Source organism: Phaenicophaeus curvirostris, chromosome 26 (assembly GCF_032191515.1).
Source record: "Phaenicophaeus curvirostris isolate KB17595 chromosome 26, BPBGC_Pcur_1.0, whole genome shotgun sequence".
Classification (NCBI taxonomy): domain Eukaryota; kingdom Metazoa; phylum Chordata; class Aves; order Cuculiformes; family Cuculidae; genus Phaenicophaeus; species Phaenicophaeus curvirostris.
This window is the reverse complement of record NC_091417.1, coordinates 913,089-932,839: the sequence shown is the minus strand read 5'-3', so window position 1 is coordinate 932,839 and position 19,751 is coordinate 913,089. Positions and strand designations below refer to the sequence as shown.

The following is a 19,751-nucleotide window of genomic DNA, read 5'->3' as shown; positions in this document are numbered from 1 at the left end:
CTATCCCTGCCCTCCCTGATCCAGAGCCCCTCCCCAGCTTTCCTAGAGCCCTTTTCAGCCCTGGAAGCTGTTCGAAGGCCTCCCTAGAGCCTTCTCTTCTCCAGGCTGAACAACCCCAACCCTCTCAGCCCTCGGACCATCCCCGTGGCCCCCTCTGGCCTCGCTTCCCCAGCTCCGCGTTGGGGACCGAGGGCCGGGACAGCACCTCCCTCGCCGCCCCACGTGACGCCTGCACCACGTGACGCCAGCGCCCCTCACGTGACGCCAGTGAACCTCACGTGACCGCCGCTTGCCCAGTCCTCCTTCGGGTCGGCACTTCCGCTTCCGGCGGCGCTCGGCCTGTCATGGCGGCGCGCGGGGAGGCGCCGGAGCGGCGGCCGTTCGGGAGGCGCCTCCTCACCGACCCCGCCCGCCTCTTCCAGCACAACGCCTGGTGAGGACGGCCGCGGCCTCCTCCGAGCCCTCGCGGTGCCCGCTCTGCAGCCCCAGCCCTTCGCGGCCCCCACCGAGGTGCCGCTGCTCCGGGGTGCCCCTGCCCTGGGGTGCCTCTCTGCACCCCCAGCCCTTCGTGGCCCCCGCTGAGGCGCCGCTGCCCGCTCTGCGTCCCCAGCAATTTGCAGTCCCCGCCGAGGTGCTGCTGGCCCCGGGGTGCTGCTCCACATCCCCAACCCTGGTGGCGCTTCAGCCCCGAGGTGCCACTCTGAATCCCTGGCCCTTTGTGATCCCCACCAGGGTGCTGCTGCCCTAGGGCTGCCACTGCTCCGGGGGTGCTGCTCCACATCCTAGGCCCTTTGCGACTCTCTCTGAGGTGCTGCTGCTCCAGGGTGCCGCTCGGCATCCCTAGCCTTTTGCAGGACCCACCGAGGCGCTGCTGCCCTAGGGTGCCGCTCAGCACTCAGCTGTGGGGCTTAGCAGGGGCTCCTCCTTGCCCCCTCTGCCTGCCGGTAGTCCCCATTTCAAGGGAGCCCAGCCACAGGCACTGTTCAAGCCCCCTCTCCCAGCACGCTGTGGGGATGGGGCTGGTGGCCAGGTGGCAAGGTGGGGCTGAGGTGGGGGCTGGCACCCCCATCAGGTCTTGGAGGGCCCTGCCTTCTTCGACTGCTGCTCAGGGAGTCCTGAGCCTTCGTAGGCTCTTCATTATGTAGTTACTATTACAAAAGTAGAATATTCTGGTTTGAGCTAAAGCAGAATCCGTTTTCTGACATCAGCTCAGTCTTATTTAAGTGACTGTATTTTTGAAAGTTGCAGACAGATTTTCAGACACTGTTCTCTTGAGAAACGATAACGCCTTGCATTAGGTGTCATATGTGCTGAACAGATGTGTCTTCTTCATTTGTTTATACTCTTAAGGAATATAAGGTCAGAAAGAAAACGGGTACTATACTAATTCATGGAGATTTGGCTGTTGTGAAGTTCATAATAACATTATAATTAGTCCTTGGGAAGTAGTAGTATATACATAAGATTTCTGGGAAACATTATACATGTAGATGGGAAGTACATTCTGTACCCAGCTCTTGTCTTGTTACACGATTGGTGGAATTATCCCTCTTGCATCTGGTGCTGTAATAAAGGATGCTTGCTTTACTAAAACTCAAAAACAAGTATTAGGGACTTTATTTGCCGCTATTTTCAGTCTCACTCCTGAAGTAGTTGGGAGAGGTTCCTCGGGCTCCATGTTTCAGGAGAATGTGCTGCTTCACTTTGTAGTAACTGCTTTATCTCTCAGGAATCTGTAACCCTTCTCCATCTGTAGACAGTAGTGACTAATGTATAAACCAGACAAAGATCATTTCACTCATCTGCTGCTACACGATGCTGTTACAGCGAGGTAGTTCTAGGTGTTAGCTTATAACAGGAGGCCTTTGCTTGACAAAAGCTGTTTTTCTAAGATATATTAAACAACTAAAATCTCAAATTTGCTGTAAACTGCAGGTATGTTGCATTTCTGAAGTAAATGTGTCCGCTTCTGGTGTCTGCCTGCTATACCCTGTTAAGAATTGAGTGTTTAATTTATACTAAATATGTACGTGTATCAGCTTGCCAGTCATTTTGGGACTGTACAGCCTCAAAGGTGTGTTACAAAAGCATATCCTCACTAGTAGTGCCCTGCAGAAATTCCTAGTAATCCATTTTTTTGCAGACTTGACATTTGTCAAGTCTTTGTTTTGTGAGTTAATATCGAGACTAATTTCTCCTGAGGCCAGAATGGTGCTTCTCAATCTTTGTAGTCTGCTTTTTATTCACTTATTTTAATGAAGAAAGGTCACGTGAATCACTTTAATGACTATGCAACCACATATGCACATTTAAGTTATTAATAGGTTCTTAATGTTTTAAAGCTTCCAGCACATTTTTCTCACAATTGGATTTAATACTAATATACGCGTTACCTTCCAAAGAACCCTACTGCCTTTTTTGTTTTAACTTGAGAAAGGAAGTTTTCTAAGCTGGCTGAATCCAACAGCCTGTGTTGATGACCTGCAAGCGCCCGTCTGTCTGTCACCTGTGCTGGAGCAAGGGCGTTTCACCATGTGAGAACAGCAGCTCCTCTCCAAGGAGCCTGTTCATGCTGAGTGCCCTCAGGGTTTCATAGTAAGGATTTATGTCCTCTAAATCTGAGTGAGCATCAAATAGGGAAAAGGATGAGGACAGATGTGGTGTCTCTTGGGATCCCTTCCAGTTTTGGCTTTTGCAAAGCTGCAGGTGCAGTTCATTCCAAACTGGGAAGCGTACATGCAGATAGCTGTTGTATTGCTGCTGAGCTAGAATTGGAGATGGTGGAAAAGCTCCACAGCTGTCAGTTTGGAGAGCTGTCTAGACCTTTCTCTCTTCTCCCTGTCTTTGTCCTACCATTCTCAACTGAATAGTTCGTCTTTTTTACAACAGGGATAATGTGGAGTGGTCAGAAGAGCAGGAAGCCAGTGCCAGGAGTAAAGTTGAAGAGAACAGCTCACAGCTGTTGTCACAAGATAAACAAGGTACTTCTGGATCCTGTTGTAATGCTGAGTCTTAACTTGTTCATACAAGAGCAGAACAGTCTGGCCAGAGCTACATATGCATCACCGTTTATTTCTCCTTTCCTCTCTCTCCTGAATCATTCCAAATACAGTTACCTAGTTGTTGATAATGAATAACAGACGAGGCAGAATCATGCTGTTCTTAATTTATCTCTCTGTGACTTCTGTGCCTTCTCCAGGGACTCATCCTGGGTCGAGCCTCTTTGTTCATGTGGTGTATGTTTAAATACTTGTTAGTGTTCCTTGTCAACAGACTTTCATTGTAGTGTTATTGCCTCTCTTGCTTTTGCTCCCTAAAGCTTAACTTGTTACAGTCAGTCTTTTGTTTCCTTGCATGCTGTGGAGCTATCCCTAATTTGAGCTCAGTTTAATGAAGTAGCGTCCTACCTGCCTCTACCAGGTTAATGAACAGCATGATAATGGTTAAATCAGAAGTGAAGAAAAAATATTTTATCCTGACTGAAGTGTTTGTCATCAGAGGAGCAGAAAAGGAATTCCAGAGCTTTTATTTCCTCAAACTTGGCTTAAAAGATATTTGTACATCCAAAATGCAAAGCTCACCTGAATCTGGATCAAGTTAAAGGTGCACAGGCCTATACTCAAGTAATGCAGTTGAAGCTGTTCTCAGTTGGTTAATAATTCACCTGTCCTCTGCACGTTAGATACCATCCGGTCTCTTAAATGATGATGAAATGGCCTCCTGTTCTTTGGTGTGATAAGAGATATGTTTGAAGATGATCTTGTTATACCCTGCTTTAGGATGGATCTGCTCCTTTTGTTCAAATCAAATTGTGTCTCATCTGTAGGGCGATGCTAAACGCTACTGGAGCTGTTGAGACACTTCCCATACAGCTTGCAGTTGTGTTCTGAATAGCAAATTTAATTATACTGAAGAGCAACCCTCCTAACTTTTGGATTCCCAAAAGTATCCAGCAGTTTCTATTGTGACGCCCATTGTGTTGAGTTCGTTTTAAAATCTGGTTAACATTAAAGGATACTGTCTGTCCTGCTTTGAGAACCTATATGTGACTATGAAATTGTGGAGCAATTTGCTGTTAGAGCAGTTTGTCAGGTCTTCGTGATTGATTTCCCAGACTGAACAATGGAGGACAGTCAAATTTTGATGGTTGCTATTCAGCGGGAAGCATGTGTAGACAATGGGATGCTGAAACGTAGGGAAGCCAGCCCAGCCAAATGTGCCTGAAGGGGCTGGTATTTTGAGAATCATAATGTCCAAGCAGGAGAACAAAGGCAGGCTATTGGTCATTATGACTGTGTTATTCTGTGGACTTCTTGGGGCTGTCAGACTTTGTTCTGAAGGAGGAGAGAACTTGTGGGGTATGTCGAAGATGTGTCTTCTGACTGGGAACAAAGAAAGAAGTGGAAGAGTTTCTTGTTTTCCTTTTGAGGCTCCATAATTAGCCCCCATGCAATTCAGGGGGTCCTTGGTTCTCTTCCTGTCTTTTGTGAACAGTTATTTTTGTTTGCCCTTCTTCTGCAATGTGAAAGGGTGAGTATGGGCTTGGTTTTGGGGCTGTCCTTACAAAGTGAGCAGTAAAGTCAGGAATCCTTATCAAGAAAGTCTCTGGAGGAATCTGGCTCGCACGCTGATGTCCCCATGAGCTAATACCACAAAAAGGATCTTGAAGCAAGTAGTACATGAACTTTTCTGGTATAAGCTGTGCAGGAAGTCAGACTGGAAAACTAATATGGTCATTTTTATGCTTTGAAGTGGTTTCTTGCATGATCTTTGTCAGCTGGCCCTTGATTTCTTGCATTTATGTTGCTACTGATCCTTTATTCCAGTGCTTTGAAGACCCTAGGCTGTGAGGTAAATGAGCTTTAAATAAAGGTGAAAATGTGGGTAATCCAAAATGACTGGGCTGGTATTTTGCCCCAGCACCTCAGGTGAACATCCTGTTACAGTCAGGCTGTCATGGGATTCTTAAGGACCAGCAGGAATCAGGAATTTATAATTTTGTTAGGTGAAAGAGCATTTCCAGCCCCAGCAGCCTTGCATATCCCTGCTAGTACATGGAAGAAGTGACAATTCAGGAAGGAGTGCGCCAGGTCTGAATCAAAAACAGCAGCAGTCGTTGAGTTCTCCTATGCAAACAGTGAACTGACTTGCCCCTGCATACTGTGAGCTACAGTGAGATCATGGCACAAATTTATTGCTGTAGTCTAATATCAGCCATTAAAATTTCTTTTGGCTTGGAGTTTAAGGACAAGGCTTCTTAAAAGGAGAAAATCTTTGTAGTTGAGATAGAGATATAGCTCTTTGTGCTTCAGGGGTAGATCCTACTAAAAACATATGTACAACTGGCTTCTGGCTCTTCGTTAAAGCCATTTTTGTCTATATTTGTCTGAGTCTACCTATTTTTTCACCTGTTCTTGGTTCATTTTGCGATCTCACTTCAGATATTTTCTAAACACTTGTATACATTTCAGCAAGACTAGTAAACAAACTGCAGTTCAGATAATAATACTAATCTCCAGTTGTAAGATGCCTGCTTTTTCTCTTAACCCTGGATGTTAATGCCCTCAGGTGATTACAAGCATAGGATGCTAAAAGTAGCTTTCATTTACCAGAACAGAGAACTCGTCACATTGATAAGAATTCAGGACGACTGGATTTGTAACTTCCCATGGAATAAATAGTTCCCCTAGAACTGTACTTGATCTGAAATCTGTGAAGGTGTGGGGAATTTGTGTGGGTGACTTACATTTTGTTAGGTGGTGGCTTTGTAAGAGTTCCTTCAGCTTTTTGTGATACTTGCCTCCATAATGGAATATATCTACTTGGTATGCAAATGTTAATGCTTGCTGCTAAAGTTAATTCTTATCTTTAGTCTGTCCTCCTTAGCTTTCCATGACGGTCACTTCTGCTGATTTCCTTCTTTTGTTTTAGTCTCATAAATGCATGATGCTCTAATGTGCACAGAACTACAAAAGTGCTCTAGACTGGTCTCTCAGAATACTTGTGTAAAACATGCTGTTCATTGAGCTTTCTGCCAGGCCTGTACAGTTGACTACTTTTTCTGTTAAAAAGGGGTAGCATGCTGGACAGGAGCTCTTCAGCTCCAGGCAGCTGTCATAGAATTCCTTAGAAGTTGTAAGTGTTTGCACTTAGTGCCGTGAGGTTCCAAATTAATTTTTCCAGGGAACTGAGCAAGTTAGTGTTAGAGATGGAAGTAAAACCTGGATTTCTACATTCCAGCTTCCTCCAAAGAAGCCTTTTCTGTTCCCAGCTTCCTCTAAATCCTGCCAGGTGACAGATGATTTCCTCTGCTGTCTCTTTCCCCTTGTTAGTCCTAAGAAAGTGACTGCAAGGAATCAGGCTGTTTATGTGAGGTGGCACAATTTAAATAAAGGTGGTTTTCAATCAGTAACCTTACTTAATAAGGTAGATTGCCGAATAGGTGTCTGGAGTGATCACTGACTGTCTGCACTGGTTTAACTCTAAGACCTTCTGATTTCACTGCTGATTAAATTTTTGTTTGTGTTTACAGAGGAATATGAGGTGAATGCTAAGAGGTACTGGGATGACTTTTATAAAATCCACGAAAACGGCTTCTTCAAGGACAGGCACTGGCTGTTCACTGAATTTCCTGAGCTGGCACCTACCAGGAATCCAAGTCAAAATGGAGATTCTGTACATGAATTTAGTAACAAAGAACAACTCAGCAATGAAGGATTGGGAACCTGTAAAAATGGACATTGCTCATTGGAAACCAGGACACACAATCAGTTAAACCTGATAAAAAGCAAACCTAAGATCTGCACAGAGGAGGTGGCTACACAGAAATACTGTGAGCTGAACCAAAGTGATGGAGATTACCCGGGATCGTCTGCATCTTACCGTATATTAGAGGTAACAGCTGTAGAAGTCATATGTCAAACAGTCCCTTGTATCTGTCTTAGTGTGACTGGCTGGTGGACTTGAAAATATATCTATCATTGGCAAACAGCAAATGAATGGAGTGATTGCCTTAAGTCAGTAAAACGTTAAAAAGAGGCCTGGCTGTAACTTGAGGAAGAGCCATCTAGCGAAGGAAACTCTGAATGAACAGGATGTAATTATAGTAAAACAAACTTCTTTCTCCATTGCTCTAATTTTCTATGGAAGTGAACGCAACTAATCCATGGCCTTTGCCAATGCTTCAGTGACTCATACTGGTTGTTATGCTTGGGATACCAGCAATAACAGATTTCAAGAGAGTAACAATATATAGCTTGTTAGTAAGATTTCTACGAGAACTGGCCTCGTGGTTTCCCACAAATGCTAATATGTAAGCCTGCTCCTCAGAGCTGTACGCAATCAGACCTTGCAGTGGGACTTGCAAATGGTCACTGCTGTGCGCAGTTGTTACTCATGAGTTGCTTTTCGTTCCGTGGCTGTAGAGACATGATTTCAAATTAGCTGCACAGAACATGCTAAGGAAATTATTTTGACTATTTATACATCTACTTTGTGCAGGTGGGCTGCGGTGCTGGAAATACGGTCTTCCCAATTTTACAAACCAACAAGTAAGTACTGCTCATAGGCTTTTAGCTGTGTGGGATACCAGGCTCTGAGAAACAACTGGAAAAGTGTTGCATGTATTCTTGGTTTACATAGTCTCGGAGAAAGGCCAGCTGCAAATGGTATCTTTACCATCTGCAACTTCAAATGATTGTGTTTTGAGCTTGGCAGTGGAATGCAACCAACAAGACACAATCTGAGTTTACATTCCTCATTCTGAAAGCATTTTTGTACAGGCCTTAGTGTCTCTCCTTTGCTGAAGGAAGAGTAAGCAGTCGGTTCCATGTGAGAATAATTGAGGCACAAAAGAGCAATGTGATCCATCAGATTTTGCACAAGGCATTATTGACAGATCTAGACTAAAGCCCAGCATTTCTGGTTCCCAATTGTGTTCTGTGTGTTTGAGACGTGCAGTTTCTCTGGAACACCTTTATATAAATGATGGTATTTTCTTTTATTTATTTCAGTGACCCAGGCCTTTTTGTTTATTGCTGTGATTTTTCTACAACAGCTGTGGATCTTGTCCAGGTAAACTCAGTGGTGACTTATGAAGGTAGGAAGTGCAGGGAGCCAATTGCACATTAACACAAAAACCTCACAGCTGCCACTGGCTGTCTCGCTGTGTTGGCAGCTTTCTTTTTTAGCTGGCCCTGATGTGACCCTTGTACTGGTAAATTAGGAAAACGAGCCATCAAAGATTGTAGAAATGAGGGAAGTTGAAGTTCTCAAAGTGCCACATTGGCAGCAAACAAGTCAGCTGGATTTTCTTTCCCCTGTAGTTGGCAGTTCTTTTCTAAACCCAGCACTCTTCTAGCTGAGTAACTGCTGAACCTTGAAAACATTCAGGCTATTTTTTAACAGGAACTGAAGCTGGTTTTGGTTTGTGTGTGCGTTAATGTCACTGCAGTTGTGGGAACGTGGCCTGATTGCTTCTGCACAGATAGCTGAGGAGGGATGCTGTTGTCTGGAGAGCAGAAGGCTGGAATTTAGTCAAAGGGCAAATACTGCTAACAAATTTCAGGTTATATATGAAGTATCAAATGTAATTGGTCGCTTCATACAATGAGATGAGGAGCACAGGCAGCATGCCAGTGTGCCATTTTGTCCTCCTATAAGGTGACACACAGGCTGCTGCAACCCATAGCAGCAGCTTTAGGAAAATATACAACTTATTTTAGAGGTCTAAATGTGATTTTCAGAAGAGTAGCTTTAGGCAGCCAGGTTTCATTTTTGAGGTACAGGGAGTAGTCTGCTTGTAGTTGAATATTGATGTGATGTAGAGATGTAGAGAGGGGCCCTGATCCTCTCACTTTTGTAAAGGTTTCCTCATAACAGTGTAAATTTTTCACTTCTTACCACTAATAGTGGAAAATCTGACCTTAAAGCTGCAGTAATCCCTCAATCCAGTTTGTCTGAATGTGTAACAAGTCCAAAGCTCTTTATAAAACTCCCATATGTGCCTATTTTTCACTTTTTACCCTTGTTCCTTCTCTGACCAGGGAACCTGTCTGCCCCCGTATGCCTCAGAGGCTGAAGCAGATCTCTGAGCACACTGCTTTATCACGTGAAAGTAAAAATGTTCCCATGTCCAGATAGTACTGAGATCATTGTCTGCTGCTCTAATTTCTCTCTACTATTCTATTCTCTATTCTACAGAACAATGCAGAATATGATTCTTCTCGCTGCTTTGCATTTGTCCATGACCTGTGTAATGACCAAAGTCCTTTCCCAATGCCAGATGAGAGTCTTGACATTGTTATTCTTATCTTCGTCCTCTCAGCGATTCTCCCAGAGAAGTAAGTTTTAATAATTCCTTCTGGTTGCAGAAGATAGTGCATAAAGAGCTGGAGTTATTTTATAGTGGGTCCCCTAATATCAAGGAAAATGAAAATTTGTTCTGTCTGGCCCAGTTTTCCAGTAAGCTTCTGAAAATGAAATTTTGCAGGTTCTTTTTTTTGTAACAAATTCTGGCATAGGATAGGTGTGATTCTGAAGTGCAAAGTGGCTATAGGTGATGTCTTACTGCGTTCACAGTTGCTCATCTGTTCTGAACCCCAGCCACAGTGAGCACTTGGTGCCCGTTTGTGGAAAGCGTGCTGCTAGATATCAAGGACAGATGAATTTCTTATATGGGAGATGTCAATAAGGGAGGGGTTGGGTTCAGAACACAGTTAAGTGCAATGATCTTAGCGTGACAGTGTGATACAACCTACACTAGTCTCTCTTTTTGTTTCCTTTGGTTATATTTCACAGCATTTTTCTTCAAGTTCACTTATTTGTTTTACAGAAACCAGCGGAGATACTTTTGCAACTAGTAGCAGAGAGCAGTTAATCCCTGTTGTGGCAAGCTAGGTTATCATAGTAGAAAAACAGAGTTGGGAAGTATCATAAATAGGGCAAGGGAGACAAATGAAAGCAATTTGTCTAAGTCTGAGAGGGCTCAGAAACTTGCTAGGTTTTGGTAGTTCTTTATGTGAAGGTAAAACATATGTAAAACTTTATACTTTCTTTTCGGAAAGTAGGATAAGGAAACAAGCATCATTGTACACAATGTTTAATACTTACGTTTTTCTCTTTCCTCAGGATGCAATGCATCGTTAACAGACTGAGTCGCCTCCTGAAACCAGGAGGAATGATTTTGTTACGAGATTATGGCCGTTACGATCTAGCCCAACTTCGGTTTAAGAAAGGTATTTTCTTTTCCCCTGGGGAGCCTCGCTAGATCACTTCAGATGATGTTTCTCTGAAGCAGCATCTAACTTATGTAGGAGGCCACTTACTAATTCCCTGAAGCACAGCACATGCTGGGAGAAGTGCCTCGTATTGGATGGCAGTTGTTGATTTTTTAAATGGTAGCTGGTAACTATTTAAATCCTTCTCGTCCTTAGGTCAGTGTCTTTCTGATAACTTCTATGTAAGAGGTGATGGCACCAGAGTCTACTTCTTCACACAAGGTAGGAGGCTAGAAACCTGACTCTTCTCACCTCTTTTGTCCTGCTGCCCTCAAGTTTCGCTGCTAGCTCTTTTCAGCCTGTCTTTTTTGGAGCAATGTGAAGTAAGTGTCTCCCAGTTGCACAAGGACTTGATTTGTCACTTGCTGACACAAAAATGGTGTGATAAATTTCTGACTGGAAAATCCTTTTGGAGAAAGACAAGTGTGTTTGATGCAGTGGGGGGAGTCAGATTGGAGGAGCTGTCATCATCATAGAACGGTTTGGGTTGGAAGGGATCTAAAAGCCCATTAAGTTCCAACCCCCTGCCATGGGCAGGGTCACCTCCCACTGGATCCAGTTGCTCCAAGCCCCATCCAACCTGGCCTTGAACACATCCAGGGATGGGGCAGGCACCACTGCTCTGTGCAACCTGGGCCAGGGCTTGACCAACCTCACAGAAAACCATTTCTCCCTAAGATCTCATCTCAATCTCCCCTCTTTCAGCTTGAAACCGTTCCCTCTTGTCCTGTCCCTGCACTCCCTGATCAAGAGTGCCTCCCCAGCTTTCCTGGAGCCCCTTTTAGTACTGGAAGCTGCTGGAAGGTTTCTCTGGAGCCTTCTCTTCTCCAGGCTGAACAGTCCCAACTCTCTCAGCCTGTCTTCGTATGGGAGGCTCTTTAGACCTCAGATGATCTTTGTGGCCTCCTCTGGACGTACTTTGACAGATCCATGCTCTTACTGTGCTGAGGACTCCAGAACTGAATATTGTCTATGATTCTCATTGCCTGTGGAGGATGGAGTGAGATGGACAATGCTTTAAGAAACTTCTCTTCACTTTACTGTTCTCCTATGAGGAAATAAGAAGGGTGTGGCTCAGCGTAGAGCTGAGGCAGCCTCTCCAGTTCTGCTGCTGCTTGGTGCTCACAGAGGTTTTATTCTCCCTGCTTATCACCAATTGTACCTCCAGTCACTTCCACCATGGGCCCCTCTGCATGGTCAGTTTTAGAGCAGCGCAGCACAACTGCAGCAAGCTACTTCCTTCCCCCCTGCACAAGTCTTGTTTGTCACAATAGAATTAATGTTTAATGCGTGTTTGGCAAACGCTTCATGATGGCAAACATCTGATAAAAGAGCACAAGCTGGGACCTGTTAGCCCTTTGCTACAGAAACTCCATACGAATCACGTGCTCCCAGGCTGCAGTTGAACAAGCTCTGGGCTGCTCAGCAGGACTCAGTCTGGCTTTGCCCCTGGCCAGTGTGCTGGGGCACTGCGATGCTTATTTGCTTGATCAGTATTCCCTGCCAGTGGAAGTGTTGCAGCCTGGAGGGCTCTTAGTGCTTTGATTGGGCCCCAGCAGGGTGTGCTTTTTAAGGATTATTTTTCCCAAACTTAACCGTAATGAATCCTGTTCCCCTCCAGCGTATACAGCACAAGTCTGATCGCCACCATTTAGATCTGTTCCTATTCTTTATTCTCAAAGACTCTGAAATTTCTCTGGAGTCGGGGGGAGGGGGAAGGAATGGATCTGTCCCTACTTGCCAGAAGATGCTCCCTTAACCAGTTACAGGAGGTGATACCAATGTCTGAAGCTGCCGCTGTTTTCTTTGTCAAGTCTCTGTAATAAATAATACTTTCCTGTTTTGTTAGAAGGTAAACTCAAGGGAAACTGGAAAAGCTGTGATCCTTGATCACTCTAGTACAGTAGTTAAATCCTGTATGATCTTTATGTTTCCCTGCCAGACTGAGACCTTGAGTTTCCTCTGGCCCATCGTTTAGCCTAGGTTAACCCTCAGTGTGAGCAAGTGTCGTTAAATGACAGCTTGTGGCATCCTCAATCTCCTTCTCTCTGCTTCCAGATGAATTAAATGACCTCTTCACAACAGCTGGGCTGCAGAAAATACAGAATCTGGTTGATCGGCGATTGCAAGTGAACCGTGGGAAACAAATGACGATGTATCGAGTATGGATCCAGTGCAAATACCGCAAGCCTGCTGCCCCTCAACTCTGAGGAAATGGGGTGTGCTTTTAAGATTGCAGCCTCTTTGAGATGCTCAATGGAGACATCGCAGCGTCTCCTCCTGGTTAGATGTGGTCTTATGGAGTTCAGTGCACACAGGACCTCAGTGCCTTTTATGGTGCCTAGCATCACTTCAAGTGAGTTTTGCTAAGGACAAATGTTCTAAGAGGAGACCAAGCAATATTTTGGATGTCTTGCTACTCATATGAGTTCTTTAAATTATGTATAGTTTTAACAGCTTAAGAAATGGTCATGGTGTCTTACAGCAAGTTCAGTAGCAAGTCAGTCTTACTCTGGATCTCCACATGAAACAGAAGGAGAGCTTCAACCTTACCTCTGTGTTGTGTGCTCTTGTCTTGGGAACAAAAACCATACAAAGGGTAAGTCTGCTCTTCCCTGCAACTAGTCACCAGACCTAACGTGAACCCATTGGCCAGCTTACCTCATGCAGCTCTCTTCCTTTTTATGAGATGGTTTTGATTGGAAAAGACCTTTAAGATCATTGAGTCCAGCCATCGATCCAGCCCTGCTAAGTCTGCCACCAGACCATGTCCCCAAGTAGAACATCTGCTCATCTTTCAGACGCCGCTGGGATGTTAGTTGTTCGGGTTTTTGCAGATCTACAAATTTAAACACATTGATCGAGGGCAGGAACTGAGAGCATGCTAGTTTCTCTGTGCCAGCTTCCCTGTGGCTGTTTCACCATGTGCAAGTAACCTGTGGAGAGGCAGATTATGTTGCTCTGCTCTTGCTGTCCACAAGGACGTTCATCCCTACATGAGCTGGCACACCTATAGCTCAGGTGCTATAAATCGTATCAGGCAAGGTTCAAGCTTTCAAAGATTGGGGTGGTGCCAGTGTTGGGGCACCTCCAGAGTGCCTAATATTACAGGCAGCTCACTGGACCAGGGTTCATACAGAATTGCCTGCTTTTTCTACTTGAACAGCGAGAAACTGTTCTTGCTGGCTGCAGCCCCCAGGTCACAGTGCTGTGCTAAACCCAAATAGACAAGACACCTGTCTTTGATAAGAAATCTGAAGAATGTCTACCACTCTTGTTTGATTTCTTAGATGAAGCCAACATCGTGGCTTTCTGAAGGTTATTTCCCCACCTTTGACAGCAAGCGTCTTTTATCTCAGCTTGTTTTCTTTTGTTATTTTTAAGGTGTGGCACAACAGGTATGAGAATAAATTTTGCGGTAATGCTTTTCAGTGCTGGTTTGATTAATATAAATCAGGCTTCCACAGAAGCTCGCATGCTTCTGCATGCCTGATCTGAAGGATTTGGGCCACCATTAGGTAACTACGGGGTTTTTTTTCTCTTCTGTTGTTATGAGTCTCACCAGTACCTGCTCTCATCTCTCAAGAAAGGAAAGCCTTGCCTGATATCTCCTACCTCGATTTAGTTCATAGAATCATTTGGTTGTAAAAGACCTTTGAGATCGTTGAGTCCAGCTCTACCTGGCCACTACTAAACCATATTCCTGAGCCCCTCATCTGCCTGTTGTTTAACCATATCCTTGGGCACCCTCTGCCGTTGCCTGAGAACCCTTCTAGAAATTTTTCCTGATGTCTATTCTGAACCTGCCCTGATGCATCTTGAGGCCATCCCCTCTTGTCCTGTCACTTTTCACTGGGGAGAAGAGACCAGCACCCACCTTGCTACAACCTCCTTTCCAGGAGTTGTAGACAGGGATAAGGTCTCCCCTCAGCCTCCTTTTTTCCAGGCTAAACAACCCCAGTTCCCTGTGCACTGCTGGGTGAAGAGCAGTTCGTGCCACACTAAGCATGTATATTTTGTTAGCCGATGCTTGTGTTTGTAACTTGCAGTTGCCTAAGAATAACTGTCAACTATAGAGACCCTTAGGTTATGAAATAACTGCTGTCTTGAAACAGGGGACTAAGGGTAAAAAGATGAGGAACTGCCATTGCTTTTTCTGAGAGTCTGGAGGAGCGCCCTGATTTGTAAAGCTTTGAAGGGGCTGTAGCAATGCTCTCTGCTGGCTGTAGGGCAGTGTGGTCACTGTGTCACCCTGCAGGTAATTGTCTGCTATCCAAAGGCTTCTGGGTCAGGGCATTTCCACCCTTCCTGTGGAAAGGTGACCCAGCAAATCCATGCACACCACAAGGGCTGCAGTGCTGGGACGGGAGTGGAAATGTACCATTGCTTTTTCCTTTCTACCTAGTTCTTTTAAGTAACCTTGAAAAGGAATCAAATAACTGGGAAGACAATTCTTGTTCAATTTGTTGTACTGTGTTTCCTAAAGGGCTAAGAGACTTCCCAGCATCTGCAAATGAAATAGAGGAGGAGTTAAGGCTTGAAGAAGCTGGTTTCGGAAGGCAGAAAAATGAACGGGAGATCATTTTGCTTCACAGCTGCTGTGTGGCCTTTTTTGCTTCTCCATTTCCTGACCTGTTTCTTAAAGGCAATTAAGAAAATTGTGCCTTGCTACTGACCTGCCCTTGACGGAGCTTCACTACATGTGCAAAGCAGCACAGAGCATGTGTTCCTTGGTTCTCCAGTCCCTGCTGGTCAGCATGTGGATTTGAAGGGGACTATAGTGGTGAAGGCGGGGGAAACAGGAGTCTGAATTCTCCTTCTGTCCCTCCCACCTGCCCTTAACACATTCCACAGCTGGGCAGAAGCCTGACTCAGCCCAGAAGCTGTGCAGTTGCTGCTGTTTTCATGCTAGGCCTACAAAGTCAGGTTCCCTGGCAAGGTTGGTACCTCAGGCAAGGTCTAGGCAAAACACAGCTCAAGGCCTGTGGGAGCTGAGCAAGCTCATGTCTCCTCATCTTACCCAGACAAGAGTCAAGCTTAGCAAAAGAAGTCCTGTGAGTGTTTGATGTGATGTGACTCATGTAACCAGCTCTGTTGCCTTCAGTGAGAGACCTCCCATGTGTTACTGCTGCTGTAGGCCATTCCCTAGGGTCCTTTCCCTCTTGGTCCCCAGAGGGAGACCTCCTCCTGGGATAGCTTTATCTCCCTGGAAGAGAAATTATTGACTGGGACAAACAAGCAGCATAATTTATATGAATTAAAGTAATTTGAGAAAAGGCCCTATTAATCATCCAAAGGCTTGTAAGCAGTGCAGAAAAATATGTTTTTAATTATAAACATGATTTATTTGAAGTTGATGGCCTCCTCTTTAAATTTAAACTCCTGAATGGGAGAAAATGAAGGCTAGTAATTTAATTGTTTCTACTTCCAAGACTACATCCCACTTGCCTGCCTGGTTTTGACTTGGGCTTCATGCAAAAACTTGCAGCCCTCCGAGCCTGCAGCCATGGAGGTGGCTCCGTGCCTTTCTTAATGCCCTTCATTCTACTGGAGTGTTTAAGCAATCACTCAGCTCGACCCATACTGGGCAGACATGCTTGTTTCCAGTCCTGCTGGTGGTGTTCAGAAAGCAACAAGTTAATGGCCTTGAACTGAGACAGTCCTCCTACAGACAGATACTGCCGAGCTTCCTTCTTTAATCTCCAGCAGCTCCTGCCGTCTCTGAAGATGCTGCTTCCCTGCGACTCCAGTCCTTGCCTCCCACACAGCTCTGCTCAGGTGCCTTGGTCCTGACTTGCAGCAGCTTCTGCCATCCCCGCCTTGGGCCTGCTGAGCAGGCTGTGTTGCACAACAGCAAAGGAACCCTCCGGATTCACATTTACTACGTTGAAAAGCCAGTTTAAATGCCTTTTCCCCCTTTTTTCCTCTTCCTTTTTAGCAGTGTAATGTTAGCTTTAAAGCCATTCTGAGCATATCTGCTCTGATTTTGTTCCCAGCATTCCAGTCTTGTGGTCTGTGGCTGGCAGACAATGCCAATGTAGCTTGTTGAACCTCCCAAGCAGAAGAGAAGATTTCATAGCTCTTCAGAGGCTCTGCCCCTGCAGTTCTGGAGCCAGACATTGTTACGCTTCGAAAAGGCTGGTCCTGGCTCTTGCCAGACGATGGTGGATTTCCTTGGGGGTTCGTGGATTGTTTTGGCTGGAAGGGAATTTTTTCATCACCTATTCTGACCCTTTGTGTAACCCCTTCATGAAGGGATTATAGCATTAAGCCTGTGACTTGGGCTGAGCCAGAACTAGGCTTTTAGTCCAGTGATGATGCTACGGGCTCGAAGAACCACCCTTTGTCTCGCAAAGAACCTTTGCTCTGCAGGTGCATTGTTCTTCATGGCATCCTGATTTCACAGATGGGCTGGAGACTGGAAGGCAAGAAGGGAACAGGGGAAATAAAGAGAACAAGAGGCAAGGATGTATTTCTCCTACCCTTTCTTCAAAAATAAATACAATGTAAATTCCACTGAAAATTGGAGCTTTCTCAGGATCTTCTTGACAGCACAGGAGAGTGGGAGACAGCAGTTATCCTTAGTGATTTTTTTTGTTACAACAGTAGTGAGCAAAGGCTTCTGGCCAGAAGTCTGTGAGACCAGATGCAATTGCCTTCTCTCCTGAACACTTCTCCACCTTCTCAGGGTATGTCACCACCCTTTCTTGTTCTGTAGTTGTACGGCTCCAGGATAAAGCAGAGGTGTGAGAGCCTCCATGAACATGTGCTAGTGGCTCTTGGCACTGCATTAAGCAGAGAGGTATCTTGCCACCCTTCTCCAGGGACTCTGGATGTGACTTCCCTCATTTAGAGAGAAAATTGGCTAGTGTCCCCTGAGAAGACTACGTCATCCATGGGACCAGGCATGGTGCTGGGTCCTCCTCATCTGAGGAGCACCTCCTGGGCAGGTACACCATGATACAGTCTTTAATTACACAGACACACGCTTTTTTTCCACATTCAATGCCAAGGGTGGATGTGAAGAGGTCGGTCGAGGTTCCACGGAAAACTAAATCTGGCTTTACCTCAGCTTCAAGGGACTTCTCTACCGCAAGAAGCCTTGTTAGGAAGGGTGGTATTTACAGACATTCACACAGAGGCTGAATGTACCTACAGAAATATGCATGCAGCAACTCTAACTTTACGTTAGGATGTTGATTTAATTTTCCTCTTACACAAATCTCAGAGCAGTTTGTTTAATTGAGGCTTTCAAAAGCCCTGTAAGGGAGGGTGTTATTATGCCTGTTTTATGCAGGCGGAAGAGAAGCAGGGGGCAAATCCTGCTGAGAATAATGCTCCTGTATTCTAGGAAGCTGGTAGTGAGTGAGGACAGGGATTGAATTGCTGGCACTTAGAGGAGAATCACATTGTTTCAGGTGCGTGCGGCAGAAAAAACAGTGGAGTTTGCCAGTACAGGATTGCAGAGGGGTGTATTTCCTACCTGCAAGGTTTGGTGCCCCTTGGCAGGGCTGCAGCGGCTGTGGAGGTCCAGCTGCCCGCATGCTCCTCCCAACAGGCAGGGCACGCGCTCCCTTGGATCAGGGCACCGCTCTGAGGTTGCACTTGGCTTGCTTCAAGTTTGGAGTTGAGCGACCTGGACGCTTTCCTACTGGGTTTGGGTATCAAAGCCTCCCTAATGGGATACCTGAAAGTGTAGACAGAGGGAGGGGCAGGAACAACCTCCAAGATAAACTCCATTGTGTGGGAGGGTGGAGGCTCTCCAATGGCCTCAGGAAGGAGTCAGGCGATGGCATGTTATCTCTAAGTAGCTGAGAAACCAACTTTCCCCCAGACTAATGAAAATTAGGAGAGACCTTTTTGACATTCCCAGTGAGGAGAAGGCTGTGCTGGGAGCCCTGCTCTTAGTAGATGCTGAGTCGACGCCAAGGTGAGATGTTTTGAATGCTTCACTTGAAACTCGTCCCTCCTTAGGTACCGCAGCATCTGCTCTGCAGACAAGGGTTGGCCTCTTCTGGATGTGGTGCCTACAGGTGAGATCATCCCTCAGTGCTAAAATCTTAAGAAACCTGTTGAATGTCAAACACTTGTTGTTTGGGGGTATTTTTCTGAATGACTGTAAAACTTCTGGATTTGAGACCACTTTTACATTTTAAAGGCTCGGGCTATATGATGATTTTTTCAAGTCTCCAGCTCCTGGAGTCCAGCTATCACTGAGGACTCTCATCTCTCTTTTGTGTGTGTGTTACATTTTTACATCAGTACAATTCTAGACTTCATGGCAGTACAGAAACGCTGGGAAAAGTGTCATCAGGGTATTTCACAAACCTGGAAAGCAGAGACAAAGGAAAGTCACCACAAACACATTAAAAAGATCGGGAACTTTACTTTTATCTTTTCAAAATTTAAGATAAAAAGAACTTTTTACATGCTGTATTAAAATACCTGTAAAATCTTACCAAATTTTGGGCCAATCAGCGTGGTTGAACAGTGAAACTGTGATGTGAAGGCAGGGGGTTGCCCTTCTTTTGCTGAGCACGTTGTGCTGGCCGGAGGGGAGCTCTCGGAGACGGCTCCAGTCGAATTCAGTGACAAAGAAAATGGCTGCGGCAGCTGAGTTGCTCTTCAGAACATGATACAAGAGCAACGCGCCAAGGATATTGCTGACATCCAGGGAGACCAATGCAAGAAGATGAGCACTGCCACAGGGGAGGTAATAGGAAGCGTTAACGCTGGCTGATGGCAGAGCTGGCGAGCAGGATGCTGAACGGGAGGAACCTGGCAGAGACGATGCTGTAGGAGGACTGGCTTTGCCCCCATGCATGAGATAATATTTGGTCAGCTATGTACGTGTTGCTCATAACCATCCCATCGCCAGCTCTCAAACCGGCTCCTCTAAAAGGACCAGAGCTCAGGGGCTCTTACAAAGTTAATGAAAAAGGGGGAAAACAGAATGGGTTTCATGTGTCACTCAAGTGTGGGCTGGAAGGAGGAGTTTTCCTGCATGAGAACTCTCGGAGATCCAGATATTCTCTTCTCTTGCTGGGCCAGAAAATCAAACAAACTGTTGGCAAACTGAAATACTATGGGGAAAATCAAGTAGAGATTGACAGAATTTTTATTTCCTCACCTTAAGAATTCCTTTGGGTTTGATGCTTTGTAGGCTTTTAGAGGTATGATCTTAAAATTTGACATTGGAATTTTTAATTGAATCCAAAATTTTCTGTATAAAATGTATAAATATTTACCTATTCCAGCCATTTTTAATTACAAAGCCTTTCCCTGTAAAAGTGGAAGGTCACAACTGACCTTTTCTTGCCAGGAGCATGTTCTGATAAGTTGGCCTTTCTTATTTAGAAAGCAGAATTAAAAGAAAAAAAAAACCAAACATGGTCCCCCACTTCTCTGATGAGTCCAAACCTGGGGAGATTTCCTCCCACAAGAGATATCACCATAACAGAGTCCAGGTGTGCT

General features: G+C 45.3%; 1 protein-coding gene across 1 annotated transcript; it reads left to right on the top strand.

The window, feature by feature from the left end:
- The first annotated feature begins 299 nt into the window (after positions 1 to 299).
- On the top strand, positions 300 to 13,805 carry METTL2A (methyltransferase 2A, tRNA N3-cytidine). The gene is made up of 9 exons (XM_069877024.1): positions 300 to 433; positions 2,890 to 2,981; positions 6,533 to 6,894; positions 7,501 to 7,550; positions 8,013 to 8,073; positions 9,202 to 9,341; positions 10,129 to 10,235; positions 10,434 to 10,499; positions 12,336 to 13,805. The coding sequence occupies exons 1-9, from the start codon at positions 345 to 347 to the stop codon at positions 12,485 to 12,487; spliced, it is 1,119 nt and encodes a 372-aa protein (XP_069733125.1). The 5' UTR covers positions 300 to 344; the 3' UTR covers positions 12,488 to 13,805.
- Positions 13,806 to 19,751: the final 5,946 nt, after the last annotated feature.